The sequence below is a fragment of the Palaemon carinicauda genome, chromosome 7 (assembly GCF_036898095.1).
Source record: "Palaemon carinicauda isolate YSFRI2023 chromosome 7, ASM3689809v2, whole genome shotgun sequence".
NCBI classification, from domain to species: Eukaryota; Metazoa; Arthropoda; class Malacostraca; order Decapoda; family Palaemonidae; genus Palaemon; species Palaemon carinicauda.
The window spans coordinates 153,973,487-153,993,930 of NC_090731.1; the positions used below are offsets into that span (position 1 = coordinate 153,973,487).

General features: G+C 33.6%; 1 protein-coding gene across 25 annotated transcripts in view; it reads left to right on the forward strand.

Moving 5' to 3' along the window:
* Window positions 1–20,444, forward strand: part of osp (outspread) — a 305,916-nt gene that overhangs the window by 247,367 nt on the left and 38,105 nt on the right. For 18 of the 25 annotated variants that reach the window (XM_068376993.1, XM_068376990.1, XM_068376991.1 and 15 more), the window contains 13 exons: window positions 2,657–2,748; window positions 3,962–4,051; window positions 6,526–6,642; window positions 7,591–7,741; window positions 8,047–8,193; window positions 8,574–8,621; window positions 12,035–12,172; window positions 12,829–12,971; window positions 13,185–13,419; window positions 14,537–14,707; window positions 16,786–16,959; window positions 18,097–18,194; window positions 18,415–18,574. In XM_068376993.1, the coding sequence (XP_068233094.1) occupies window positions 2,657–2,748; window positions 3,962–4,051; window positions 6,526–6,642; window positions 7,591–7,741; window positions 8,047–8,193; window positions 8,574–8,621; window positions 12,035–12,172; window positions 12,829–12,971; window positions 13,185–13,419; window positions 14,537–14,707; window positions 16,786–16,959; window positions 18,097–18,194; window positions 18,415–18,574 (1,764 nt within the window). The remainder of the gene's footprint in view (window positions 1–2,656; window positions 2,749–3,961; window positions 4,052–6,525; window positions 6,643–7,590; window positions 7,742–8,046; window positions 8,194–8,573; window positions 8,622–12,034; window positions 12,173–12,828; window positions 12,972–13,184; window positions 13,420–14,536; window positions 14,708–16,785; window positions 16,960–18,096; window positions 18,195–18,414; window positions 18,575–20,444) is intronic. The other 7 variants (XM_068376998.1, XM_068376995.1, XM_068377004.1 and 4 more) reach the window with 3 other exon arrangements.

The window sequence follows — 20,444 nt, forward strand, 5'->3', positions numbered from 1 at the left end:
AGTATGAGGATACTTGGGGTCTTTTGCCCCTCAGGTACCGGACCTTGGACCGGTACTGACATAAGCAGAGACATCCTGATTTGGAGTGTTCTTTTGTGGGTGCTCTTGCACTGTTTTCAAGTGCAATGATGTAGTTTAGGCAACCTCAGAGCTCCTCTTCAGGTTGGTCTCAGTTATTGATCTGCCCTTTTTATGCTCCTCAAGGTTGAGGCCTTCTTTGCAGCTGCCTGGTCAGATTTTGCTAGTTAGTCCTAGCTTGAGCTGATGATCAGATCTATGAATCTAGGGTCTCACTCACTTTTGGAGAACCAACGAGGATCCTGCCACACACTATTAGCAGTGAATATTCTATGGGTCAGTCTGCCACGTCATCACGTCAGAGACACGTCAGTAGATGCTCTGTTGGGGGGGACTCTCCTTAGAAAGACTCAAGTCAGAAGGCACATCCTTCTTGGCTTGTGTCAGTGGCCAACCTTCGGGTGCAGCCATGCCCGTCGGATCGAAGATAAAAAGGCTGCAACCTTCTCTAGCCCCTGATCAGGACTGTCTAAGACCTCTTCCTTTTGAAGGGATTTTGTGCATACACAACTCTTGGTCAGGCCAGAAAAGAGGAAAGGGAAGGTAGAGGGAGAAGCTGATATCAGCATTCCCCCTCTCCTGCTGCTGAGGAGGGCGCTGCCAGTTGTCTTTGAGTAAGCTGACAAAGAAGAGGGCTTAGTCCTGAGTAGTGAGTGTCCTTTGTGAGGGGTACTTGCTACTGTTTGGACCCCTGCTCCCCATCTCACAGACTGATAATGTTCATGAACACAGCTCATCACTGGCAGTTCGATCACCTTCCTCTTTACAGAAGCTTCTTTCCCACGGGTGCATCCACCAAAGATCCCTTCGGTGATTTGAAAGATTGCTGGGCTGACTTCACAGGTCCCTTAATTCATCTTGTTCCAGGCTTATCTCCCTATTAGCTACACAAGGAAACCTCACCAGGGGAATCTCACATGACTCCACCTTCCGGACATGCAACTGTCCTTAGTAGGTTGCAGAAGGTGTGGGTTATGCACTTGTTCTATCTGGTTGCCTAAGGTGTGTGATCAGTGAAATTCAGCACTAAAACATCCTTGAAATGCAAGCTGTGTTGTAACTGCATGTACTCCAAGAATTTTTGCGAGGACTTTCGGTAGTGTTTGTGCAACCCCACTTTAGTAGTCCATATAAAAAAGTAATGGGGTCACTATTTCATTCCCTCCCCCCTTTTGTAAGTTGACAATGCAGATACAAATCTGGGAGGTGTACTAATGCCATAGAACTGTCACCCAGGTACATTTTTGACAAAAAGGAATTTACAGTAAGTACTATCAGAAAGGCTCGGGTGCCAGGGGCATGTTTTCCACTCGGAGTGATCCTTACATCCTTGCAAAGTGGAGAGACTTCTTGCCCTGTGGAAATCACCAAGAACCATCCTATTTGTTGCATGTCTAACTGGAAGCTACCGGTTCCCCCCCCCCATCCGAGACCCATGGGCAGTGTTCAAGGCTCTTACAATACCCATGGGATGTCTATTTCCCTCCACTCACCCTTTTTGCCAGCTGATCAACTAATGTTGATCACACCAGGCCTCAGAAAGAAAACTTGCGGTATGATTCCCGATCTGTCAGCACTTCTACCTTTGGACTACTAGGGAGCATGAGCCATCTTCTGTCTAGGGGTACTTCTCCTGTCACAAGCATCTGGAAGGACCAAAAATTTACCCGAGTATCAGCGTCTCTTCCTTAGCACTAGCAGAACCAAGAAGAGGTGTTGCAACACAGTCTCTTTCTAACATCATGAGATTTAGACTTCAAAGAATCTTCATTTGGACAGGTGTTGGAATTCTGATGCGCCAACAACCTTCATCCTTCCTGAGGAAGTATATGCGCAGGTCCATCAACATTTTATTTTGGCCTTGTGGTGGCAGCTCTGTAGTTGTGTAGCCAGCCCAGCTCCCTCATGGCACAGGATGCATCTTGTCTATGGTAAAGTGTTCAATGTAAATATGTAGGAAGGGTAGAGTAACCGGCTCTTATGTTTCATCTTTCCTTCCATGTACAATGAAATGAAGCTTTCATATTTTTACATGCTAGATCTGACACTGATGCTGTTAAGCCACACTTTTTAGCACCATCCCTATTTAAAAAGACGCAAGTTTGTATACACGTACAAACGAATAACAAATTTTAAAAAGTTTGCAGTTTTTCTAGCTATACAAATGTTAGTCCTTTTAAGTTAAACTTCCCATCTCAACCAACCCTCTTAGTCCTGAGATGAAGGTCAAAAGTGAAGAGTCGTTGACAGGTGAGTGAGTGGAGCTTCTCATGAGCACTCGAGAATTGTTGTTGATGACCTTATTAATGATTTCAATGGTCGATGCAGGTCCACTAAAGACATTCCCTATTTTAAAGGATTCTGATTTGTATAGCTAGGAAAAATATAAATATCTTTTAAAATGTGTTTTTTTATGCAGAAAAAAAGTAAGTATTGTAGGGTTGGCATATTAGTTAAAGTAGCTTTGTATCAGGTTATTGTTGTACAGAAATGTAATTGATTAAAGTGTTAATTAAGATAGAAATTATAATAATCACACTATGTAACCCACATTTTTTTTTTTTTTTTTTTTTTTCAGATTAAGGAATTGCTTGACCGAATAGAAGAGCAAGAGCATGATCTGTCTGAAAAGGCGTCCTGTGCAAACGAGCTTAATGAAATGAGAAAAAAGTAATTAGAATATACTCATAATATTTGTGCATTAAGAAGATGAAAAGCCAAGATCATTTGCATTAATTATCTTAAAAAATATTTTGTAGCTAAATTTGTGTTTACTATTGTGCTTTTCTGAGTTATTTCTAATGTAGATCATCTAGTATTCCTTTTGATAATTGGTGGTTAGTCCATGATTCTTACTTATGTTTTAACCTACAATATTATTGATTTATTCACATTTAGAATATGAATGTAGTATTTTTTAATGTTTTTTTTAACTTTATGTTGTCAAAACCTTTAATCATACATTAAAAAACTTTAAATATAGAAATAATGATAAAAGATTCAAATATAGAAATGATAAAAAAATTTAAATATAAAAATAATGATTTAAAAAACCTTTAAATATAGAAATAATTATTGAAAAAAAGCTTTTAATATAAAAAGAATGATCAGGCTCTAGCTTCATCTTGTTGCACAAAATCATGTTTGTGATTTTGCATGTATTTGCTCCTTTGCAAGTATTCAAGCATGCCTTTTGGAAGTTTGAAAACCCAATTGTATGAATTTACAATCATCATGAATTGGATAATTTGCTTGTCTTACATAAAAATTGGCCAGGACTATCATTGATACTCATTGGAAATGCTGTCAAATAATTGATATAAAGTTGAAAAAGAAACAAAATTAAAAGCTTTTGTTTTTCAGAGATTTTCTTTTGCAGTTAATAAATCATTAATTTGAAATTTGAAAAATATCCAAGTTTAAATCTTTTAATTAGTTGGCTTTATATGGTGATGAAATATATTCTGTAATGTAGGCATTGTCGCTTAAGGCAACATTTTGTTGTTGGTGAACTCTTGAAAGGAAGTAGGCTGCAGTAATTGAGTGTGGGAAGGGACAATGATCTTAATGCCACTTACCTCATTTGCATAATATGCCTCTTTAAAAGGACACGTGGTTCTCACCTAGACATTCAGTTTAGTTGGATCATTTTTATTTTTTTATTTTTTTATACCTGTTTCCTTTTAATTTTCTTAAGTGTATTATGATAGTTTTGTGCCAAGGATTTCTATAATGCTGAAAAGAAACTTAGTAAACACTAAGTAGAATCATTTGCTTTTTTTAGTAACTTACATAGATTATAAAACAAACATAGCATGCTTTCGTACAATTCACTTTCAAGGATGGCATTTAAAAATTTAAACTGCAATGTGTGTGTGTTTAGGTACAAAGAGCTGTTGGATCGCATGTCTTCTCAGTCTGAATCTCAGGGTACTGCAGATTGGAAGCAGCATTATGATCTACTAGAGAAAAAGTAAGATACAGTTGCAAAAATATTACTTTGTGTTATTAGTTTGCCAGTATGATATTGTAAGGATGTTGAAGAGAAATGCAGTATAGTATTTACAGTATTGTATTGGTTATTCATAATATATAGTACTGTATTTTGAATTGATTGTTAGCAAGCTACATTGTTCTTTATAGTTATTATCAGTACTCTTTTTACTTATTTAGTTTTTAGTTGGTTGTTCAACAAGTAGTTTTATCAATTGCATACAGATGTATTCAGATAAAACTAAAGGGTAACACTAAACTAGGAAAGCTATATAGAAGATAGGAAAAAAGAAATGGTTATGAGTTCCACTAAATGAAAATTGGTTTATTGGCATGAAAGTTTAGATGGATGTAAATCCTTATTAATGCTATATTAGGGTTTATCTTAGCTGCTCCTATATTTAGTGCAGTTATTATATTATTCTTAGTTTCCTATTTTGTATCTATTTTTTATGAAATTTTTTAGATACTATAGATATTTTTTGTGAGGTACTTTATCCCCTGACATGACTGTATTTCAAGGTCACGTGATAATTTAATGTTGAAATTTATAAAGCATTTTAACTTTACATCTCTATTACTTGGTAGTAGCCTCTGGCATGCAGAATTTGACACTGCCCAAGGTATCGTTTAGGTACAGTATTTTGACATTTAATTTTTTTAAGGCAACTGATAATTGTAAATGTCAGTATTAAATTTTGCAGTTTTCATGAAACGTTACGTAAGTTCCATGAGTATTGATAAAGCCTTCAAATTATTAACCTTTGACCTTTTCAAGATCACATGTTGATGTAAAGATCAACATTTAAGTTTTTGCTGGCTTTTATGAGACTCGGTGGGAAGGTATTTTGGAGTTGGTGATTATTTTTCCGAAATATATTTTTTACATAAGTTTGGATTTTCTTTTAATTTAATGAAATATGGTAGGTATCAAGGGTTGGGGGATAGGCCCGGGAGATTGTTATCCCAAATCTATTCTGTGAATTTTTTTCCAGATCAAGGCTTACTCTAGGATCCCAGATATTTTATCTTTATTTAGACCCATTTTTAAGGTTATAGGTCACTTTGGAGCACCAAAAATATTTTATTCATTTTGTGGTTAAAGCATATTTATGGAGATTTGGTATATGAATAAGGTGTGTGTATGATGAGTTTGTTAACTCAGGTTGAGACTTTTCTGTCTGAAAGAAGTTTCTATTACAGTAAAAAAAAAATATATATATATATATTTTTGGACATTTTTTCATTTTTAAGCAAAGCATTACCCTTGAGCCTTTATAGTTTTAACAAATTTGATTGATATTTCATCTGTAAAGGAATGATTAAGTCTTAAATACAGAACTTTTTGGTATAATGAAATGTCAGTTGTCTTGGTAAGTGTCCCTCACGTTAACAGACGTGGGAAGGATTTACGAGGTTTTTTATTTGGAAATGCCTAATAGATTTATCAAAGGTACACTAATTGGTTGGTTATGAATTTTGTTTAGTAAACTTCCATATTCAAAATTTAAATGGACTTAACATAGTTCCCAAACTTAGATCTAATGCAATTATATTGTTAAACTTGGGAAACTTAAATCAGTCATTTTATTTTTCAAATGGCCAAGGTAATGCTATTTTTTTAATATGTTAGAGTACAATCATGCTTGTAATTCATATTGAAGTTTATTAAGGAAAGAAGTACAGTTTATCTATATAATCAAACAATGAAATAAAGTAATTGATTTTCTTTCTGTATTTTGGGGGTTACCTCTTACAATTTTTAGTCTTTTGAAGTTAAAGTGCTCCTAATGTTATACACCTGTTTTTTATGAAATTCTTCATCACCTATAATGGAAATTTACATTGAAATGTTCACACGAAATTCCATTAATGTCTCTTACCGGATCAAATAAATAAAACAGCTTTAACTTAGCTAAGTAGGGTGGAAATGTCGGTATCAGTTTTGAAAATAAAATGGTTAATCTCTGATACAATTATAAGATTTAGGTGTTATAAATGACTAACAAAGGATAGTACTATATGATCTTTATTAATCTAGTATTTTGGAAAATTTATATTTGTAATAGGAAGATATTATAAGTTGACTTACCTAATGTTTTTTAACCTTTTAGAAATCTAGTAGTATTGCGTAATGCTTTGCTTATGATTGCTTGAGTAATTTTTATTATAGATTATCAAACGTTTTTTTTTAGTTCGTTGAAGATTTATTTTACACAAATCTTCTTTGTTTTAGGTATTAGTACATTCTTCAATAGATAATTCACTTAACAAGTTTTATTAGTAATGTTAGAATGTTCAACTTATGATGTACTGTACAGTGCTTTGCATAATTGCTAAGCATGGAGTATGCTGTTAACAATCTCCTATAATTATATGTGCTTTTAACTTCCCTCACATGATCCCAACCATCCATATTGCACGCCATGAACCAACTTTAAATTGCGGCAATAGGTATTTGAAAGAGCGTGAAGACTGGGAGGAAAGATTAAGAATGGAAGAACAAAAGGTTATGGAAAAATCAGCAAGTCAGAATTCTCGACCTGATGAAGTGGTTCGGAGGCTAAACAGGTACATTAACATGCAATATTAAGAGTTAAGACTTAAGTTCATTCTTTTTATTTAGGTTTGTAGTTGATTATTCTTTATATTACTTTATTTCTTTGACCCTCCCCTGGTATTCATATTATTTCTCTCTCGAGGCTGGTTAAATATCGACGTCTACTCTAAAACTAAAATTTTAAATTATTTTTTCTTATCATTGCCCTGCACTTCCTGCACTATCCTACCTTCATCTCAACATTGTAGTCAACAATATGAATGCCAGGGAGGTTCATGGAAATAAACAGAATTTTAATAGAATTATTTATATGTATACTCACCTGGCATTCTTGAACATCATCCCCTCCACCCATTCACTAGTGAGGTGAGGGGCTATTGATTTAGTTTCGACTTAGGACTGAAAGACAATGAGATGTGATCTACCCGTGCTGTAGTATTTCCATACACTGCCATATGTTCCCAATACAGTACTACAGTACAGGGTCTGGGGAAATACAAGGAAAGTAAATGTGAAATTTATAGTTTTAGGGTAAATGTTGACATTTAACCAACTTTGAGAGAAAGGTAATATGAACACCAGGCGAGTATAGAAATAAGTGATTTTACTATTAAAGTCCTGTTTTTTTTTACAGGTTTTTCTATATCTTAGATTAAAATTATTTTAATTCTTTTACATAAGCCTTCATTAAAAGATATATCAGCCTAAATAGGATTAATTTCAAAAGTCTTGAGAATAATAGTTTGTGATTGCATTTATAAAGTTCTTAAACATTTTGACTTTAAAAATAGTGTAGCATAAAAATTATCTTTATTGCACTGTAAAGACATTTTTTTTTATTCTTTAATTGGTACTCAATGTCTGAAAACTTTCTTTTATCTTCCGTAACTAGTCAGATAGCAGAACTACTTTACTGAATTTGCCCAAATCCATATTTTTCTAACAATTTTTTTCTACAGGTGCTTGCAAGATGCTGAGAAGCGCATTCAGGGTTTAGTTTTAGAGTTAGAGAATGAAAGAGCTAATTCCAGCGTCCCAAGAAAGTTACACTCCGGATCTAAAGGAGAAACAGCCAGTAACACAAGAGAGAAGCAGGAGCTAACTACACAGGTAGCTTTTATTATTATTTGTTACCTATTAATATTCAAAATCAAGTTCACATGTCTTGATTGTTTCTTGTTGCTTATATTGCCATGCATTTTCCTGTTGTTAGTTAGTAAGTAATGGTGTGCAATGGGGCATCAGCCCTCATCACTTGAAAACTACTTATGAGAAATAGATTCATTTCATTTGCTATCAACTCCACTATTGACTAATATTACTTTTTCAATTAGACTGAAAGGTTTTAATGTATGGAACAAAGAAATTGATTGTTTTATTCCCTCTTTAATTTCTATATTATATTTCGATTTCAGATTGAGCACCTAACAAATGAGTTGAGCAGAATGCGAGATAATTTGAAGTCAGAAAAATCAGAGGTTTATAAGTGGAAGGACTTGGTTAAGGAATTAAGATCTCTCTTAGATGGAAAAAATGAAGAGATTGAAAGGAAACGTGAGGAGGTAAATAGTTCATCTTTGGTTTACTATTTTTCAATAAGAAAAACGCTTTTAGGTGAGGATTTTTTCACCAGTATTCCTTTGCATTGATGATCATTTTACAGTGTTGATTTAATAGATACAGTAGTTGTCAGATGACATAAAATATTTAGTTTTATTGGAAATTGAAATTTTGGTTGATACTGTAATCCTTTATTTTTTATAAAGTATTTGAAAAATGTCTGCAGTAATCCATATGATCCTTGAAAGATAGCTATCAAAGCATGCTAACTTTAATATCTTGTGATTAAAGTTATTCGCCAAAATAATGAAATTGTCCAGATGAAAATGATCTCATGAGGTGGTGAAAGTATAAAGAGGTAAATGAGAGCTCTGTTTTTCAGCCCCTCGAGTGTTCCCCTGCTCAGACCACCGCACCTAAAACCATAGTGGTAGTGTTTTGTTTATTCTTCCATGGTGCTTAAATGCTGTTTGGTTATGGTTATAACGGAATGTCTTTATATAATTTTACAGGTTTATTGGTAAACATCTCATATTTTGCTTGTTATCAAACGTGAAATGCAAATTAAATGTCAAGAGATACTATTTCTCTTAAACAGGGTTCCTGTTAAACTGAGGATGCTGTCTATATCAAGCTCCTCTGTAACAAAAACAATCTACATTTTTTATAACACAAAGTTGAATTAGTAACATCATCATTTGCCTGCTCAGAATTACTAATGTTTTGCATTTTTGAAATTTCAAAATATTTACTATAAAACTAAGCCAAGTATCCTTTTAAGAATGTCAAATCCTGATCTTGCTGCTGTTTTAATGTGATGTGAATAATTATTGAATTAAAATTTTCTTTTTTTTTTTTTTTTAATATGGAGTCGGCCAGGATTTGATTTTGATATTTTTAGCCAGCCAGACTTAAGAGGAACACTCAAAAAACCCTGGTAGGAATGGGTTCAAGGCTTTACCCTAAAATAACCAATAGACACAAGGATAACAGATCATGTTAAGGGATAGAGCTTATCAGATTAGAACTTAATTCATAATAAGATTAACTAATCTTAATCAGATTATAAACCTTTTTATTGATTAACTACAGTAGGAAAAATTTGTACCTATGAGCTTTTGCAGGTGCTTTTGTCAGTTTTTTTTTATTCTGAGATTCTGCTAAGCAATTATTATTTGGTTGTATGACAGCTTGATGAGGTCATGGGTGCCTTGAATAACTGTAGTAGAAAATATAAAGGCTAATATACTAAGTCTGGTTAAGGATTATTACTATCTGAAGCTGTCACGCCTTTCGAAAAAAAAACTTTCAGAAAATGAATGCAATTAGATCGTTCTTTTCATACAATATTTAATTTGACTGCACTTGGAAAGACATTTTAGAATTTCCTATCATTGACACTACCAGTTAGAATGTTTGTTGTATTTTCATTAATTCTAATCTTATTTATAATGTAGCGTTATGATGGTAATACTTCCTCTAATCCCCTTAGACAAAAGAATTACTTTCCCTGTGCTGACGAGATTAGGAACTTAATAAAAAAAGGCATTTTGATGAAGGAAAACTCTAATTTGGGGAGGTACTGTGTGATCCCCAAGGACTTTCTTGTAAAACCTAGAACAAGGAATTCAGTACTGTACGAAAGACGCTTTGTCATTCCTGATTAAGGGCCACTGTATTAACATGCAGTTCACAGCTTGGTGTGTTTAAGGGAGAACCATGGGTTCAGGCTCTATTGAACCCAGTCACAGCACCTCCAATGCTGAATTCGGCTGTTAACTATAAACACGTCCCTCACCGAGAAGCATCACTTACACAGAGGACAATGCTTGCCCAAGTATCTTTTAATCACCCAGCAACCATCTTTTCAATTTTGGAGAAAGCCTCAGTTATGTCCACCTCCCTTGATGAGTGTTGGGAGACCATACAGCACCTCCCCACGGAGGATCCCTCTCTTCTCCGATTTCCCCATGTAACTGTCATAATCGAGCTGGGTTCCATGCACTCACCGCTTGGATTTGTTTCAGGTAGTGTCTTATAAACACCCTATGCCAAGACCACTGTGTAAAGCTTTGGATGTCCTGAGGTTACATATTGGCAAAGAATGCCAATCTTCTTCTTTGTCTGCATCTTTTCCCACTTCTATGTGAGGTCGATGTTTCTGGCCAGCGTTCTCCATCGACCCCTGTCCCACACTTCATCACCGGTCAATCCCTTTGATCGAAGGCCATCATTGGCAAAGAATACCAATGAGGAAGCCTTTTTTCTCATATCGGGGATTTTAGGGATGGAGAAAGAATCGGCTTTTTTGCTGAGGAAGGTCATGAGAGTACAGATAGCCCCTGTATTAAAGAGACTTGTCAGTCAGGGTATTTTTAAACATACCTTCTGATAATACCCAGCTGAGGTTAAAAAGCACTGTATCAGTCACTTAAAGTAAATTGCCTATCATATCTGCCGTTGCATACATATACTGTATATGTAAATTATATACAATATGCTAATGTATTGTGGCCTTATTGGGAAACCAACTACTGTTTACCTTTATGTTACCATAGGTAACAATGTGTAGGTTCCATGCCATTAATGCTATTACCTAGCACTAGAAATTAGGTAAATGATAAAATTAGAATCTGATTAACTGTACTTAACTCTGAAATAGAGGTAGAATGTTGTCAATATGTAAAGAACTCAAAATACTATGCCTTCACTTGCAAGTGACTGAAGAAAAGATGGATGCTGACCGAGAAACAAACCCCCAAATAAAAATTGCCCTCAATGTTATTAATAGTTCTCAGTGGGTGACGTGTCATTTGTTATTAGATAAAGTCAGCGTTGAAGGTGGCATGATGGGTTCAATAGATCCTGAACCCAGGGGTCTCCCTTATGCACACTGAGTTTGTGCCTTACATATTAATACACTGACCCTAGGGTAGGGAAGAGAATATTTCTTTGGTACAATATATCATTGTCTTATTGGATTCAGTGTTCTAGTCTCTGCAGGAGAGTCCTTGGGGAGACTTGCACAGCAGCCTAATCCTAATAAAGGTTATCGAAATATAACGTTTAAGAAGAATAATGTGCAGCTGCCATAGTAGCATTAATAAATCCAAGTAAAGTTGCATTGTAGCTGTGAATTGAATGTTTATACTATCTAGAGTTGTAGCTTGTAGTCCAAAAGGAATGAGTCATTAAAAGGGAAGTAACTGATGGATAACTAAATATTTTCTCATGACAGTAAACTTAAATGTGATGCTAATTTTGATTTAGTGTAGAATTTGTGAATATTAGTGTAAAGATCCAAGATTCCTGGTGTCATGCATTTCAAATAAAGTTGTTTTGGAAGATGAGAGGTAGTCACTGTACTCGTATCCCAGATCCAACAGATAGAAATTTTCCTTGCCAAATACTGACTGATATAATGTCAAAATTTTTCTTTTGGGACTTGATCCCATTTTTTGTATCATGAGTTCACTACATTAAGCCCTGTATGTTACCTTGGAACACAGTTATAGGGAAGTTTAACTTTAATTTTAGAATATGTAGGCTACTATTTGTTCTTGTTTTGGTCATCAATGATTGATAGAGTTAACATCTTTTATATAATTCTTGCATTTTAACAAAACATTGTATTTTATTCATTTGGGGTTAGATTACTGTATAGTTATTTTTTGGTATGTCGTTGACAATATTTTATGTGATGTGTGTTTATTACCTTCTTAAGAATTTTATTTTTTGTGGATGGCTCATATTTTGGCTGGAATTAAATAGCATGTTATATTTTCATATTATAGTACTGTAGTTGTGTATGTGGAAGTCTACACAATTCAAGTTTCTTTACAGGTTGAAAGTCTACGGGAATCCCTAAAAGCTACACAAAAGGATCTCGATCACACCAGTGAAAGACTACAGCAGGGCATTGAAGAAAATGAAAGTTTATGCAGTAGGATACGGGAGTTGGAAAGAAATATCCAAGAAAATGTAAGTTTGAGACTTACCTCACGTGAAACGGAAATGGGGCTTTCTAGTGAAAGAACGATAATTATTTCATGTACTATCATGAATATTAATATAATTTTTGAAAATATTCATTTTTTTTGGCTATTGTGTTCCCAGAAGACATTGGGATCATATACTTCTAGATCAACTTTTGAGGTCGTGTATATTTTAGTAAGCTGTATTTTTTTTACCTAGGTAAGGATGTTTATTCTATGCTCAACTATTTAGTGGCCTTAAAGTTGGCATGAGGGGGGATAACAGTGAGAATAATCATATAGATTTCTCTCAGGTCCAGATATGTTTAGAAGGTTGATAATTCTACCAAAGATACTGTCATCTTCAGATGCAAACTTCAATCCCAATTATGTTAATTATTTGTTATTCTCTGGCACCTTAAATTCAGATGACAATAAAAAGAGCCACACTTGCTAAGATCAAACTAATGGAATGGTAATTGAACTTTAAACTAAAAATATAATACAAAAGGTCAAGGCTCCTCTAATTCCATCTTTTGTGGTTTTTAATTATGGAACAATAATAAAAATGAGAAAATTTTGTCTTTTTAAATACAGTTAGCATTATTCTTTGATTTACTATTTTCATTGTAAATTAATAGCATTTTTTGTCTGAATCTGAAGGTGCGTCGTGCTTCATCTACATTATCAATATCCAGCAGTCGAGAGAGATTTTCATCTAGGAAAAACCTGCCTCGCATTGACTCACTAAGTGATCTCACAAACTTTGAAGTTTGCCTTGAGCCAGAGTTAATTGACAAAGAACAGTAAGTTAGCAGTGATTTTTTTCAGCATACAATTATTATAATTATTATTAATATATGAAGAACATTTAGTTATATTTTTTAATGAATGTAGTTATTGTAATTGAAAATCCTTTAATTGTATATTTACCTTGAAGAAACACCAATTGTATATGAATTGTTTATAATATTCCAAATATAAGTTTCTTAGAGCTTACTCAATTCTCTTTTTGACAGGTTAATTGAGGAATATAATGAAATCAGACTAAGATTTGAAAAGGCAATAAATGAAATCAAGGCTTTAAAACGTGAAGTTAGAGAAATCCAAACACAACAAGATGATATGGAATTGTGTAATCTGAAGTTGAAGCAAGACCTGAAAGGTAGTGAAGGAGATTTTAATTCTCAGCTGAACCTTATGACATGCAGAATACAAGACTTGACAAATAAACTGACCAGTTCTGAAAAACAGGTTAGTATTGTATTTTTATCTAATTGAAGTATTAATATTGTATTTCGTTATTGTTTTGTGAGAAAGCTATTTAGTGTTTTGTTAGCGTTTGAAATACAATGTTTTCATATTTTCATCAGCTGGGGGTGTTTATTCTTTAATTTTAATTTGGTTGGACTTAATTTCATTTGCACATATTTAGCATACCCTTTCATTGTGACCAGAGTAGCCTGTACATGGTGGAAACTTACTTTTCACTCATGTTGAAAAAAAATGTCTTTCCATTAACTTTTTCTTTTCAGTTATTGGAATAGGCTACACCAAAATAATGAAACTGTAGTAGAAGTTGTAATGTTGGGTGCACTGTCCAATAATGCTAAATTATAGGGTAGTGGTGGTGATTGTTAGGCTACCGAATTAAATACTTGAGTAAAGTTCAAAAACATTATTTATTTTGTACTTGATGGGGAGAGGGTGAATTTTTCACTTGTTATTGTGAATAACAGAGAGTGCCAGGATTGTATGAAATTAATGAAGTAGGGAACTTTTAATTTATCAGATATGCAAAAAACAAATAAGTTGGAGAACCATCATGTTTTAATGCGAGTACAGGCTTTGGAAAAGGTTTCAACATTTCTGTTACCTTGTGGACACTGGATTTTGAAGGTAGTACAGTATTGAAAGGGTAATGGAGAAAGAGAGGAGCAACAATTTGAAGGAATTGGTAGAAGAGAGTGAAACTATTAGTAAATAAGAGTATCTCATTAGTGAACAGAGAAAATCTATGATGTATTTGCTTCTCTACCAGTTTCTTGCAGTTATTGATAAAGAGATATATATTATTTTAGTACTGTTCAAAATTCACAGTCATGTTTTATAAAGAATTGGTGCTAATAAGAATAAATACCGAGTGTTTCGGACTTATCATTGATGGAGCACCTAGGAAGACAAGGTTATATGATTTTCAAAAATCTTATTTATAAAAGTAACGGATATCTTGATCTCCAATTATTCATTCTCTCAACCCAAATAACCTTATTTTCCATCGAAGGAAATAATTTCTTTGGCAATGGTGGTAAATCCTCATATCCTCCCCACCAAAAATTTAAGACAAATCTTTTTTCTATTATTTGCACAGGTGCGCTTATTGAAACAGAAAGTTAGCAGAGCAGAGAGTCGGGATCGTAGGCGAACGCAGTCTTTGAAAGGACGGGAGTCATTTGCTTTATCCAGAGACATGGAAACAAAACTCTCTCAGTTGGAAGCCAAAGTAGAACAACTTTTAAGATCTGAAGCTGTCGGACTTGATGTAAGTAAAACGGTTATTGTTAAAGTGTGAAAGATAACATCACATCTCCATTTTGCATGGCATCTTAGCTGTATTGCTTTCTACCTATTACTTTTAAGTCATTCCTTTTGACCTCTGCCTTCCTTGTTGTCCAACGTCTTCAACTAAATTTACCTTGCTCCAATTTTCAATTCTCTTTCAAGACTAAATCCTTTAGGTGGGATACAAGAGTCTTTAAACTTATCTCAGCTGTTTTTATTAAGCTGCTCTATAATAAGTGAATAAGATAAATTATTGTTTCTAACTGTAATTACATATTATGAAAATTTTTTATCCCAAATTGAGTTTAAGTTTAACCTGTTATAAGAGTTTTAGTGGCAATTTAAGATATTAACAGATCTGAGATAGGGTTATATAGAATAGAATTATAAATAAGGCAATGAGAGTCTTTAAACTGTCATGGTACAACTTCTGAATGAACAAGGATGATTAACTGCTTATTCAGAAGGTAGCTGTTCACTTGTCAGTTAAACAAAGTAACAGAAGAAAAGAACGATTCTTTTTAAATTTTAGATCCTGTTACCCTTTCACCTTTGGCTGATGCCCTCTCTGCAATGTATAACCCAGCTCCAGTCTTTAGCCAAGGCTGTTTCTGTCCTTCTTCCTTGTAGTTCCCTAGTTTTCAGTCTTCCATCAATTAATTCTTTTGGGGATTGATTGGTTTTGGACTATTTACTTGTTGCAACTCTTTGTATGTTAACATAAGTTACTGATGTAGAGGCAGTATGGGCAATCCAGTTCTGTTGTCTTTTCCTACTCTAGTTCTTAGTCTATGCATGATGGTATTCATCAGACCCACTATCAGCAGGTATTTAGCTCCTTTTCTGGCAAAGCTGGATCACATTCCAGGTCTGACATTTTTCAGCAGACACACCCTACTTATGCTGAAGGAAGTACTCCTCTTAACTGAAAATATAGTGGTTTGATTTTTCTTAATAGAAAGGCAACAAAATATTTATAATCATCATTATTGAACGACCATTGTCAGAAGTTTAAATATAGTATATTTTTGTTAAATTCTTAAAAAGATGCTATTTATAGAAAAAAATTTAGATTTCATCCTAACTCACTATGGGAGTTAGGTTTTTTAAGATAAAACAGTACATCTGGTTAAACTACCAAGTATTAATGATTATTGATTGTGACAGGTAATATTGAGACTTTCTGAGGAACAAGCCTTCCATTTAATTTAAGGTGTTATGAGAGAAGTGAAGGGCATTCTTATTCTAATAGAATTTCAAGGGAAAATTGGATGTCAGTGCAACTATAAATACTGGTTCATAAGAGATGTCTGTTAACCTTCACAAATATTTTTTCTAAATAATATTATCCATAAATCTCGTGATATGATCTCTGCTGGACCTGTAGTAATATCCGGTAAAATTTTATGCATTTCATGAGGGTGAGTTATTTGATGGATTCATAGATTTCATGACCCAGGTCTTGCCATGTAGTTTAGGGGTTACTTGCTTCTGTACCTTGTCGTAAGGTAAGTGTGCAGGGTTCTTTGAAAATGTATTATAATCACAACATTCAGTTTTACTAAACAAAGTCTCTGCACACTACTTGATCGTAATCAACCCTTTAGTAGTCCTCAGAACTCTAGGGTATCATCCTTTTTCCTCTTAAGAGTCGGACTGGATTCCAGTGGGTCCTATCCATCTTTTCCAATTTAGTACCTGTATAATCACAGCTGTTCAGACAAAAGTAGTGATCCAGTTTGTCACCAGGAACCTTTGGATTCACTTGTGCATGTTCTGTATACTGGTGGATAGCAGATCTGCTTCATCTACTTTCCATAGGATAGTGTGTCTGGGACTTGCTCAGAACCATGAATAGGTTTTACAAAAGTAATTATTTTATACTTGTATAAATATTGGGAAATTATTTACACATGATCTCTAGATCCTATACTTTTATTAAATATTTAATTGAATTAGTAAATTTACAACTCAAAATATTTATTCTGATTCCAAAGTAATGAGTACAGTACATGGTATATTAGGTTAAATGTAAATTTCCTCATATTTTAATTTCAGGGTGATGTAGATCCAAAAGTTGCCGAAGTGCCCGGTGAAAGTAAATCAACTAAAAGATCCAAAAGCTTTGATGATCCTACAAAATCTTCTCGTCTTAGAAGAAAGTCGCTTGATAGTCCAGCAAGTTCAGAGGCAATGAAGGCCATTGTTCGCTTAAATACCCTTGACTCTAAGGTATGGATGACTTATGTGAATCCTCATTTGGATTGCTATGTATTCATGAAATACAAACCATTAATTTCCAGGTCTAATAATAAGACACTCAAAGGGCTAAGAATTTTAAGTAGATAGTATTTCGTTTCTACAGGTTAAACAAAATAACAAAATTGACTTTTAGGTGGAGTATATTTCTTAAATTTGTGGCAGCAGATATTGTGTGTATCTTCTGTCTCGTGTCATGCTTGAATATTAGCATACTTATTATAAAGCTTCGGTTAATTTCTTTGGCCCATATTTGTCAAATATGTTTGGTTATTCCGATGGACAAGCATTTATTTTTAAAGGAAAATATTAAATAGAACAAGGTAAAGAGGAGGAAGTTTAAAAACTAAGTATAAAAGGGATTTGAAAAAGAGTAAAATGCAAAAAGTAATGTAGCTTAGGCCAAGAGGATACTTTAAAACACATATACAGTTGTATCACTTGCAGTGCAGTATTCACGACACATCGTAAGTACAGTAGTACTACGCTATATAGGTCTAGTAGTGTAAAAATAACAATTTGGATAATGAGCTATTGAATGAAATAGAGTTCAGAATGCACTGTTTCATTGAGTAATATATAAAATAGGTTCAGGAAATTAGCTAAATGCAAGGCTTTTTATTTACTAACGAAGCTTAAGTTTAAAAGCTACCCCATTATGATTACACACACATGAGGTTAGTTTCTCATTAGCATTATGGTATTGTGGTTTTTAGAAGAAATTGGTATATTAAGTAGTATTTTAAATACATGAAGTAAATTTCAAGCAATGACGACAACAAATCTGTTGCTAATTTCATCTTTCAATGACTCATATCTAACCCAATTGCTTGCAGTCTTTATATGGATTTATCATCCTTTTAGTTTTATTGTATATACTGTATGTGATGTATTTGATTTTATTCCTTCAGGAAAAGCAATATTTTTTTTATAAATAAAACTGTACTGTAATAGTGACATTTTTTTATGTTGTTAGGGGCAGTATGTATTTCCCCGCAGAAAATGGAGTGAGTCCTACACAATGGAATTAGGGTTATAAACTTGAATTTTAAGAATTAGATCTTTCACACTGTAAGATCGAGAATGATCATTCATAATTTTTTTCCTCAGGTATCAAACTTGATTGAGTCTGAGACACCAACCTCCAGTTCAAGTGGTAAAACACCAATACGACCAAAATCACCGACACATCCAGCCTCACCTCTAAGGTTTGTTATTTATAATACTTGAATTGTTACATCTCATTTTCTTATTCAGTGTTTTGAGATTAATATTTTTACATTTATACGGTATCAAATAATTGCTAAAAGTTTAAAGCCTATGTCTAATTATTAGTATAACAGCATTATATACTATAGGGTAGATTTTAAAATAACATACAGTATACTATTTTTCCATAATTTGAAATGACATCTTTTTGTTCAATAGATCACCATTGAGGTCGCCATCAATGCCTCGCAAATCACTTCGCTCACCAAGGGTTACTCCTGAGAAGACTGTTAAGCTAAGTCGATCAGAATCAGAAACAAAACACCTTAAAGAAAGGTTATCTAACCTTGATAGGGTCTTGACAACATTAGAAGCTCAGGTATGTTGTATTTTAAGGCAATATTTTTCTTTAAATTAATTGTTATTAAATATCATTATCACTCATTCTTATAATAATAGAAATGATAATAAATAGTCATTTGGGTGATGGCCGTATAAATTCTGATTGAACTTTAAGACGTAAGCACATGGAAGGTGACCAAGAAGGTTATCTGACACATTTGATCTAGTCTTAATTACAAGTGTTGGGAAAATGGAAAATGCTGCTTCATGTAACCTGATCTAAAAGCTAAAGAATCTGCATCCTGGTGCTATCCAGAAATCATCATCAAAATCCCATTTTGGGGTTAGATGTGAAATCAGTTCGCTCTATTTATTGCTATCTTGAACTCTGTATTCCTGAAATCCAAATAGATCTCGGTCTTCATGTATCCCTTTTCTACAATAATATAAGCCACCCTAGATGCCTTTGTCTTCACACTTTTATATCTACTGCTTTTCAAATCAAATGTTCTCAATACCTTCTCATCAATATCCAAATCAAGGTCTATAGAATAAAAGGTCTCTACATGCAGCTTAAGTTGGAGTAAAACCCAAGCTTCTATATGTTGCTATAAAATCGTGATGTCACGCTGTACAAGATTACATGGTAAGCCCTCTTTAGGTACTAGATGTACATTAGAATTCTCTTATCTGCTATAAGGTTAAATAGGAACATATATTAGGAGTGAATAGAGAAATATGTGGCAGGCGAGAGGGATCATCAGTCAAACACACTGCTCATGGGCAATAGTTATCATATATTTTTAAAGTGCTTAAATTGTATCGATAAGTTTTGAAAAACAACAGAATTACTGTATGTCTCGCAGTGTGTCAAGACGTTAAATATTGAAGATTTCATGGTGTGATATATTGCACTTGTCAGTTACAGTTGAATTTTATGAACATCCAATTGTTTGTTTACTTTGTGGTTCACAAACTTTTTTTTTTCATTCTCAAAGGCTGAATTTGATTCTTTATGAACCCTGAGTATTGTTGAAGACAAGACCAACACAACTTTTTAACATTTACATAGAAAAAAAACACCAAATGACTCGCATATTTATCTATATGCAAAACTAGTAAACGTTATACAGTAATTTCATAGACCAAACATTTTATTCATGTAAGGTCATAGTGTATCGTTTGCCATTAATGATGAAGTTTGCTGTTATTGAGTCATTAATTTTAAAATATCACCTGTTACTGTAATGAAAAACAGGCTGAGCATTAAGATGGTGGTGTTACAATAATGGTGGTGCTTGAATTTTACAGTTGGTTTGTTGTGCTGTATCCATATATTTTTCTTTTTTTACGTTTTCATTTCTAAGATAATATGGTTTGTAATTCCCAACTTTAAGAAGTGGCAATGATAAATTACTTTTCTTATTCAGTTTTTCAACCCCTGGGCTAATTTAGTACAACTCTTTGTGATTCTCTAAATTCCGAGCCATCCCATTTTACAGTTGGTCTGCCAAATCACTTTTCCAGTATCCTCAAACAGTGAAATGAAATCTTAATTAATTGCAAATGGCAGAAAGTTTAAATATCTCTCTCTCTCTCTCAGCTATATATTTTTTATGTTTCTAAACTACAGTACTGTATAGCTGTAAAATTTAAGCTGCCACTGTCCATTGGCTTCTACAACTATTATATCATTAATCTTGGTATGATTATAGACATAACATCAAATAATTATATTTATCGGAACTTTCTTTGTACAATAACGGTCACAATGAACTCTGCACTTTTCGGTTTTCTAATTTACGAATGCAGTTCATATGTAACCTAAAAAATTTTAACTAGAAAATGTACAAATAGATTATGGTCATCTTGAAATTTGAACCTATTTTTCGAAGGAGAAGGATTTC